The 9783-nt window shown below is 43.0% G+C and overlaps 1 protein-coding gene across 1 annotated transcript; it reads left to right on the top strand.

Annotated features, from left to right (window-relative positions):
- Positions 1–1338: 1338 nt before the first annotated feature.
- tcf21 (transcription factor 21) lies at positions 1339–7158 on the top strand. Its single transcript, XM_055635973.1, has 2 exons — positions 1339–1960; positions 5439–7158. Exons 1-2 carry the CDS (start codon positions 1499–1501, stop codon positions 5526–5528), a joined length of 552 nt encoding a protein of 183 aa, XP_055491948.1. The 5' UTR covers positions 1339–1498; the 3' UTR covers positions 5529–7158.
- The last annotated feature ends 2625 nt before the right edge of the window (positions 7159–9783 follow it).

A 9783-nucleotide genomic window follows, 5' to 3' on the forward strand; every position in this document is an offset into this window, starting at 1 on the left:
CCACTGGTTTCCCTCTCCCCTGACCCTCAGTCTGAAGAAGGGTCTCGATCTGAAACGTCACCTGTTCCTTCCTTCGCTCCAGAGATGCTGCCTGACCAGTTGAGTTACTCCAGCATTGTGTGTCTATCCTCCAGCACTTAGATTTTTTTTCCTCAAGATTCCAGCATCTGCAGTCTTTTCTTGTCGCCAAACTATTTCCTTTATTGTTGAAACATTTATTTCAGACGATTTGGATCAACAAAATCTGTTGCTCAATGAATAATCAGGATGGAAAACAAAATGGAAAGAGCTCACTCGATAAATAAACCTTTTCTATCCCCGCTAGACCGAATGGCGGTTTCCCAAGAAAAGCCTGGGGTTTTTTTTAACCAAAGAACAACCATATATAGACCTTTTTATTTTACAAACTGGCGATATATTATGTGGATCGATTTCGGTTCCACGGCCGAATTCCTCCAAACAAACAAAATATTATCCCAAACTTTGCACAATGTTTCGGAATATTGTGAAGCTGTTTTCTGAAACACTATGGACCTTTCTAATCCTCGGTGGGTTGAGAGACAGGTTGCGGGGAAGGGGGTTGATTTAATTGGGGCCTTTCGTGCACTCAAGTTTTCCTTAAGCACTTTAAAGTCAATGGAGATTTTTGAATTTAAAGTCACTATTGTGATGTTGAAAATGTGGAAGCCTAAATCTATAAACGCCAATTGTTTACTAACCATTTCGTCCGTGTTTTTGTGTACTTAAAAAATATATAATTTCAATTCATCTTACCCGGGTATGTTAACATGCCGTCTAGTTATGTAGAACTAGTCCAAAATATCACCCTATTCGGTGGACCTTTCTTTAAAAGACGACAGTCTATTTCCAAAAAGTATCACCATAAAATATGCCAATTAATTGGAATTTTAATGAAAATTGCCAATCAATAATCACATTTTATGGTGACATTTTGTCTTACTGGGAATTCCCATTAACACAGTTATCTTGTATAGAGGGTGTCGGGGGTTATGGGACGACGGCAGGCGAATGCGGTTGAGATGGAAAGATATGTCAGCCAAGATTGAATTGCCGAGTGTATTTAATGGGCCGAATGGAATAATTCTTCTCCTAGAAATTATGAACTTATGAATTTGAACTACACCAAAAAAACTAGTTATCTATAAATATCACAGAATCTAGATGCAATTGCTAAATATTTTCCGGTTTTTTGTTTTATAGACTAACCGCAAAAAGAAATTGCGGTTCTGTAAGGTTTCATGGACATTATTCTGACTGAGAATCAGTGCTTGTCAAAAGCTACCGGCCCCGCCTCTCTCACCCTGGGTCCCGCCTCCCGAGAAGCGAGATAAATTGTGGATGTCGCATCCAGATCGCAGGGTCTTCAATCAAACTGAGTATAAGGAATTCATCCCAGCTGAAGAGCGCCACATTCCTAACTTCCTCGCTGCCTTCTCGGTCATTAAGTCTCAATTTGCAGGAGATCGCGCCGATAACCATGTCCACTGGGTCCGTTAGCGATGCAGAAGACCTCCAGGAAATGGACGGGCTGGGCACGGAGGAGGAATGCGACGTTTTAAAGAGGAAATCCAGCAAGGAGTTCTGCACTTCCAACGACAGCAACGAAGACAGCTCCAACACCGAACACGAGTCGCCCAAAAAGGTCAGGGGAGCTTCGGGAAAGAGACGCAAGGCGAGCTCCAACAAGCCCCCTCTGAATGGAGTGACCCAGGAAGGGAAGCAGGTTCAACGTAACGCAGCTAACGCCAGGGAGAGGGCCAGAATGAGGGTACTCAGCAAAGCCTTCTCCCGCCTCAAAACCACCCTGCCCTGGGTCCCGCCAGACACCAAACTGTCCAAACTCGACACCCTGCGGCTGGCGTCCAGCTACATCGCACACCTGAGACAGATCCTAGCCAATGACAAGTACGAGAACGGCTACATTCACCCAGTCAACCTGGTAACAAAACTCACTTTTGCTTGAACGCACATATTTTCGCGTGGTTTTAAATGCCGTACACGCGCGCATGTCTATGTTTCCCTTCGCTCCAGAGATGCTGTTTGTCCCGCTGAGTTACTCCAGCAATATCTGTCTGTCTTCAATAGTGCTTTAGTGGAGGGTTGTATTTTGCGCGTGCGTGAGTTTGACTGTTGAATTTTGTATGTACGTGGGTTTGCGAATTGGATTCGACACATGTATGCACGGGCGAGGCTGTGAAAGTTTGCAAACTTGTAAGTATTCTATTATTTGTACGCGTGTGAAATAACAAATAATGTCTGAAGAAGGGTCCCGACCCGTTCGTTCTCACATGCTCTCTGGCCCGCTGAGTTCCTCCAGCATTTTGTTTTGCTCAAGTTAACAGCATGTGTGTGCTTGTACGCTTCCGTGTATATTTGAGAATTTGTGTGTGTGGGTGTGAATGTGCCATTGAATGAATGATTTTATATATTTGTGTAAGTCTGCGTGGATGCATTTCTGTGTGTAAATAAAAGTGATGATGTGAATGACTGCGTGTTTGCTAATGTTTGTTTGTGTTTGTGTGTGCTCTATACGAACGGCGTTGCTGAACTTACGATTGTACGCGAATCAACTCGCAGAGCCCTTTATCAATAAATCAGTCCCGTGTGATCAGATCAACAAGCAGTTTTGTGTTTATAAAACTGCCCCTGATGGTCACAGATAAGCGCACCGCGCTTCAACCTTTTTAACGGACAACTCTGAAATAATAATCCACCGAATCAAAACGCCCGCTTCCTTTTACGAGTAAGAATTTATTGAAAAAATGTTGAGATCAGTTAAAAAAAATAATCTCTGAATGCATCTATCGAAAGTTAGAATCTTAAACTTGAGGTAAGCGAATACCCTTTGTTTCATACGTGAAGGCAAAGGACAACTTTGCCAATCTGGGGAAGGGAGGGGGATTAAAAAAACTGTTTATTGCTGGAGTAGAAAATAAAATACGGAGTTGTCTCATTGAATAGGCGCAGAAGCCCAGGTTAAACTCCAACTCCACCATACAAACGCCTAACCCGATAGCTCCATGTAAAATGTAGTGTATTCAAAAAAATCTTATTTGCTGGTTAGTCGTAAATCATTTTAATTAAATGCCGTTGAGGAGATGCAATTAATATTAAAGCTCGCAGGGTGCAACTATAATTCTTTGAATCTCTCTCGTCCTGAAACTCCATTATTTTACTTTATATCCTAATTAAACAATTGTATTTAACTCGCCATAGCGCTTCGGTACAGTATTTTCACCTTTTGCTGATTTACCAAGTGGTCAGTGGATAAAAAAAACTAAGTGGCGATCTTGTAAAACTTACTGAATTATTTAGGAAACTGTGAGCTCAGAAAAAAAGCCAGTTTGATATTTCGCAAATCTATTTTACTTATTTTCTTTGCCTTCACTTATTAAGAACAAAGGGTGCATAGGTGTGAAAGTAATAATAATCCATTTAAACAACTGCTTACTTGAAGAAACTGTATATTCTCAGTTTCTAACGCCACAAGAGGCAAACCATCTTCAAAATAATAACAAAATCTGGTGAAATAATTTGAACACTTTCATATTGAACGAGGGAAAAAAATCAAAAGAGAAAATGCTGCAAATCTCTGCGAAAATTATACGCATTATACACATATAGAATAAGTCTATAATTAAAAGTTGCTGCTAAAGTTATCACTGATTTTTGATTACTAAGCCTTTAGTACTATATAGTTTTAATTTTAATGTTAGAAGGCATTATAGTTGATAGGTGGGGCACACATCAAGATTGGTGTATTTCATAAATTTCCTTTGAATAACTATTCTCGCCAAGGAATTAAATTCGAACATATTTCCATTTGAAATATCTTAACTAATTGTGTGTAGTACATTCTAATATTTTAAAACACCATTTTATTGAGTTGAGGATTGAAATTCGTGGCGTTTTCAATTGGTTTGCGACAGCGTTAAACTTATTTTTAATAACATCGAAAATAGATCAGATACTTTCTGATTCTTTCAGAAAATCTAACTCTTTCAAAAATGTTGGAAATTTACCCACGAGATCCATGGAAATAACAGAGAATTTAAACGTGGCCGGTTTTGATATATTGAGTATAGTTGTTGTCTGCCAAATGATTTACACACAATTATTTCTGAAAGTTCATGTCCATTCATTTTTTCGTGCAAAAAGGATAGCCTGAAAATGAAATCCACACAAATAGAATGGACCTATATTTGGATATGTATTTCTCATTGCAAAGATAGACACAAAAAGCTGGAGTAACTCAGCGGAACAGGCAGCATCTCTGGAGAGAAGGAATGGTCGAGACCCTTCTTCAGACTAGTCAGGGAAAAGGGAAACGAGAGATATAGACGATGATGTAGAGAGACAAAGAACAATGAATGAAAGATATGCAAAAACGCAACGATGATAAAGGAAACAGGCCATTATTAGCTGTTTCTTGCGCTCTCATCGCAAAGATTTAATAGGAATCTAAGGGATAACTTTTTTCCACCCAAAGAATGGTGGATGTATGGAACGAGCTGCCAGTAGTTGGGGTAGATGAGGCTGGGACCATCGCAACGGTTCAGAAACATTTAGACAGATACATGGATAGGACAGGTTTGGAGGGACATGGGCCAAACGTAGGCAGGTGGAACTAGTGTAGATGGGACAAGTTGGTCGGTGTGGGCAAGTTGGGCTGAAGGGCCCGTTTCCACACTGCACGACTGCATGGCCGATAATGGTGACTGGTGACATTTTGAACAAGGGGAATTTTGTTATTTTAAATGCGTTTAAAAATCATGGCTATAGCCAATAGTGACATCAGAATTCTCAGACTTTCATTAACTTATCATCCCCCCAATAAAAATAGTTAGTTCTGTTTGTTTCAAAGCTATCTGGCCTACGGAGGGAAGCGATGGTGTGATATAGAAATAGCAGAATGACATCGACAATAAACACGCTTGACATTGGACTTTACTGGACTTAAATCCTGTACTAAACGATATTCACGTTATTCCATTTATCTCGTACACTGTAAACGGCTCGATTCACCCAGAGAGTTGTGAATCTGTGGAATTCTCTGCCACAGAAGGCAGTGGAGGCCAATTCGCTGGATGTTTTCAAGAGAGAGTTAGATACAGCTCTTATGACTAACGGCATCAAGGGGTATGGGGAAAAAGCAGGAACGGGGACTGATTTTGGCTGATCAGCCATGATCATATAGAATGGCGGTGCTGGCTCGAAGGGCCGAATGGCCTACTCCTGCACTTATTTTCTATGTTTCTATGTTTTTATCATATATTGTCCTTCCAGTGACTGGTTAGCACGCAACACATGATTTCCACTGTACCTCGATACACACGACAGTAAATTAAACTAAAATTCGACTTGATTTCTGTTTCAATTAAAACAATCACTCATCAACATTTCCTCTTCTATTTCAGACATGGCCGTTTATGGTCGCGGGAAAGCCGGAGAGTGAGCTCAAAGAGATTGCGAATACTGGTCGCCTGTGCGAGACTACAGCCTCATGACTAAAATACATATAAAGGAACAGTTCGCATAATTTCGGAGGAAAATCCAAAAGCCACAGAGAAAGTAACCGAGGAAGGAACCGTGGACACATTTCTGCAGCCCGGCACCACCACTGAGTGGCCAGTGTTCCTCCACTCAGCGCGTCGATATCGTCCCATTACTTTGCTGGTCAGAGTACGAAAGGGATCTTTTACGTCTTCATTAATAACAGTGATCAGACTTTAATATTGTCCCGAAAGACATTATAGGTACGTTAAATTTCAGAGCTGACTTTGATAGTCACATGCTGTGTAAGGAAGCATAACATAAAATATATGTATATATATATATATATATTTTCTTTATCCGCAGGTCTTTGGAAATGTTGTAAATAAAAAGTCTGCTTTTATATTTAAACCGCTGTGACCGTGTGGGCATGTATGACGTGCTGCCGTCTCTCTAGCTCTGTGTAAGTGCGCTGTGACACTGTGCTGATTGATTGCCCCGCATTTTGCTTGTATCGGACCCCGAACCTCGACGATCGAGGCGACAAGAGTGACAACAGTAACGATTTGTTTATTTCTTCCACTGAAAGGATAAGCAAGAGATAGCTCGTGTTAGTTGAGCCAGGGCTCAAAGAAAACAAACATTCCGAGCTGGCTCATCGCTGGGGTTTAGGACCAATGTTGACCTCGTGAAAAAACAAAAAACAACTGCCGGAGAACTAATTTGAGATGCTCCGTTATCACACAAGTAAATACATACACGTATTTCAGTCATGGGACTTTGGAAACAAAATGAAACTCTATAGGCGGAGGAACAGCACTTCGCATTTCGCTTAGGCAGCTTGCAACCCAGCGGCATGAATCTTGATTTCTCTAACTTCAAGTAACCCTTGCCTTCCCCATCTCCCCCCTCCATCCCACACCCCAGTTCTCCGACTAGTTTCACTGTCCTCCTGATTAATTTTACTGATTTGTGTTCCTCGTTGTCATCAACCATTCATTCTACATTTCCTTGAGCATTGTCTGCTTTAATCTGTCGTTTTCACACCTTACCCTTCCATATCTCGAGTCTCCATCTCCCCGACAGTCTGAAGAAGGGACTCGACCCGAATTATCACCATTCTTTCTCTACAGAGGTGCTGCATGTCCCGCTGAGTTACTCCAGCTTTTTGTGTCTATCTCTAGGTGTTAGGTTTTTCACACGCCATAGGTACTGGGAGCAATCGTCCAATGTTTGGTTTCACGAAGAGATTAAATTCCATAGGACTGCTTACTGCTTCGATAAGTGTTTCCTCAGTTACATTATCTTTATATAGTTGACATCGAGCCTGCATAGATTATGACAGACAAAAGTACCTTTTAACACAAAGTGCTGGAGTAACTCAGCGGTAAGGCAGCATCTCTGGAGAAAAATGATGGGTGACGTTTCGGATCGGGACCCTTCTTCAGACTCAAATTTCGCAGTGGAGTAGACAAAATGTGCAGAAAGGGACTGCAGGTGCTGGTTTATACCGAAGATAGACACAACGTGCTGGAGTAATTCGGCGGGTCAGGCAGCATCTCTGGAGAAAAATGACGTTTCGGGTCGGGACCTGCAGAAGGTCGTATTTTTTTATACAAAGTAATTGCAGATATCGGTTTACCAAAAAAAACCTCAAAGCGCTGGAATAACTTAGTGGGTCAGGCAGCATATCTGGAGAGAATGGACGCATATCCTTGTCCACCAGAGATGGTGCCTGACCCGCTGAGTTATTCCAGCACTTTGTGTTTTTTATTTAACATTACGAGATATCACTGTCTCAGGCTCCAGTGTTGATAATTCTCAGCGAGGTTGGTAAAAGGCAGCAGCTCTAACTTTGGGGATGAAAACATGGTTTATTAAAAAACTAAAAAGAGGGTGGGGGGGGTGGGGGAAGGAACCAGGCCACACTGCACCGGTGGAAAGAGGAACAGTCAGTGTTTCGAATCTATCAAATGTGTAGGAGCTGCAGATGCTGGTTTACACCGTCCGAAGAAGGGTCTCGACCCGAAACGTCACCCATTCCTTCTATCCAAAGATGCTGCCTGTCCCGCCGAGTTACTCCAGCATTTTGCGTCTATTTTCGAATCTACGACTCCTGGCAACAGACCCCTGAGTCCGGCTGCATCGGACATTGCGGGAGAACAGCATCAGGGCTGAGGTTCGAGCTACTCCGTCCAGCACTCCGGAGCACTGCTACTCCGTCCAGCAAGGAAGCAGAATCATATCGACGACAATACATTTATACATTCACCAGTAATAACACGCTGCAGAGAATAGAAACAGGAGCGGAAATGTGGCGAGAATCGAGGGAGGGAGAAAGAAAATATGGTACAACATGCAACGGAGTACAATCATCACCATAGCATGTCATCGATTCAAACCACTCTGGTATAATCCAGGCTGTGTGAATGGGACCATCTGCAATTACCATCTAGTTTGTGCCCACACCCCGACTAGTAACAGAACGGCATTGCAGAAGACTCCCCCTCCCATTCCGAATCCGACCTTTCTGTCCTGGGCCTCCTCCATGGCCAGAGTGAGCACCACCGGAAATTGGGCGAGCAGCACCTCATATTTTGCTTGGGCAATTTGTACCCCAGCGGTATGAACATTGACTTCTAATTTCAGGTAGTCTTTATTGTCTCCTCCCCTTCCCAGCTCTCTGGTTCCTCCTCTTTCCGTTCTCCCCCCCCCCCCCCCCCCCCCCCCCCCCACATCAGTCTGAAGAAGGGTCTCGACCCGATAGGTCGCCTATTCCTTCGCTCCATAGATGCTGCCTCACGCGCTGAGTTTCTCCAGCATTTTTGTCTACCTTCGATTTTCCAGCATCTGCAGTTAATTCCTTCTTAATCATATTTTGCTTGGGTAGTTTACACCCCAGTGGTATGAACATGAACTTCTCCAATTTCAGGTAGTCCTTGCTTTCTCCCTCCTTCCCCTCCCCTTCCCAGCTCTCTCTCAGCCTACTGTCTCCTCCTCCTCCTTTCTTCTTCCTCCCCCCCCCCCCCCCCCCCCCACCCTACATCAGTCTGAAGAAGGGTTTCAGCCTGAAACATTGCCTATTTCCTTCGCTCCATAGATGCTGCCTCACCCGCTGAGTTTCTCCAGCATTTTTGTCTACCTTGCAGAAGACTTGATGTGTAGGAAGGAACTGCAGATGCTGGTTTATATCAGAAGGTAGACGCAAAAAGCTGGAGTAACTCAGTGGATCAGGCAGCATCTCTGGAGAGAAGGAATAGGTGATGTTTCATATCGAGAGCCTTCTTCAGACTGAGAGTCAGGGGAGAGGGAAACTAGAGGTATGAAAAGGTACAGAACAAATCAGAGTCTTGACACGGGTATTTGCTCACCCTTTCACTCGGGGATGATACAGTATAATTCCACAAGTAATGAAGACAATTTATGATTACTGGTCAGATAATATGGACTAATATAAATTTGGTTAATGATGTACCTGGTAAACAGTCAGAACCTTTTTTTCTCTGGGTGGAAGCGAGAAGGGTAGTGTTTAAAGGAGATGTGCAGGGCAGGTTTTGTTTTACAGAGTTGTGGGTTTCTGGAACATGTGCCAGGAGTGGTGGTAGAGGCAGATACAACAGGGGCATTTGATAGGCACATAGATATACCGGGAATGTGGAGATATAGATCACGAATGGGCAGATGGGATGAGTTTTGCTTGGGCAGCTTACAGCTGATTATTGAATTTTCTAACTTCAAGTAACCCTTGCTTTCTCCCTCTCTCCATCCCACCCCCACCCTAGTTCGCAGACTAGTTTCACTGTCCTCATTAATTTTACTGATTGTATGCCTCATTGTCAGCTCCCCCTCAGCAAAACAATGAACCATTCTACATCAGTCCTTGATCAAGTCTGCTTTGATCTGTCATTTTCATACCTTACCCTTCCATATCTCTCGTCCCCCTCTCCCCTGACTATCAGACTGAGGAAGGGTCTCGACCCGAAATGTCACCCATTCCTGCTCTCCAGATATGCTGCCTGTTCCGCTGAGTTACTCCAGCATTTCGTGTTTATCTTTGGTGTTAACCAGCATCTGCAGTTCTATCCAGAGATGCTGCCTGTCCTGCTGAGTTCCTCCAACATTTTGTGTCTATCTGCAGTTCCTTCCGACACATGGGATCAGTTTAACTTGACATTATGATCAGCTTAGACATTGTAAAGGGCCTGTACTGTACCATGTTCTATTTAACGTTTTTCATCTCTGTGATTAAATGCTGATTCATATCATACA

The sequence above is a fragment of the Leucoraja erinacea genome, chromosome 5 (genome assembly GCF_028641065.1).
Source record: "Leucoraja erinacea ecotype New England chromosome 5, Leri_hhj_1, whole genome shotgun sequence".
NCBI lineage: Eukaryota > Metazoa > Chordata > Chondrichthyes > Rajiformes > Rajidae > Leucoraja > Leucoraja erinaceus.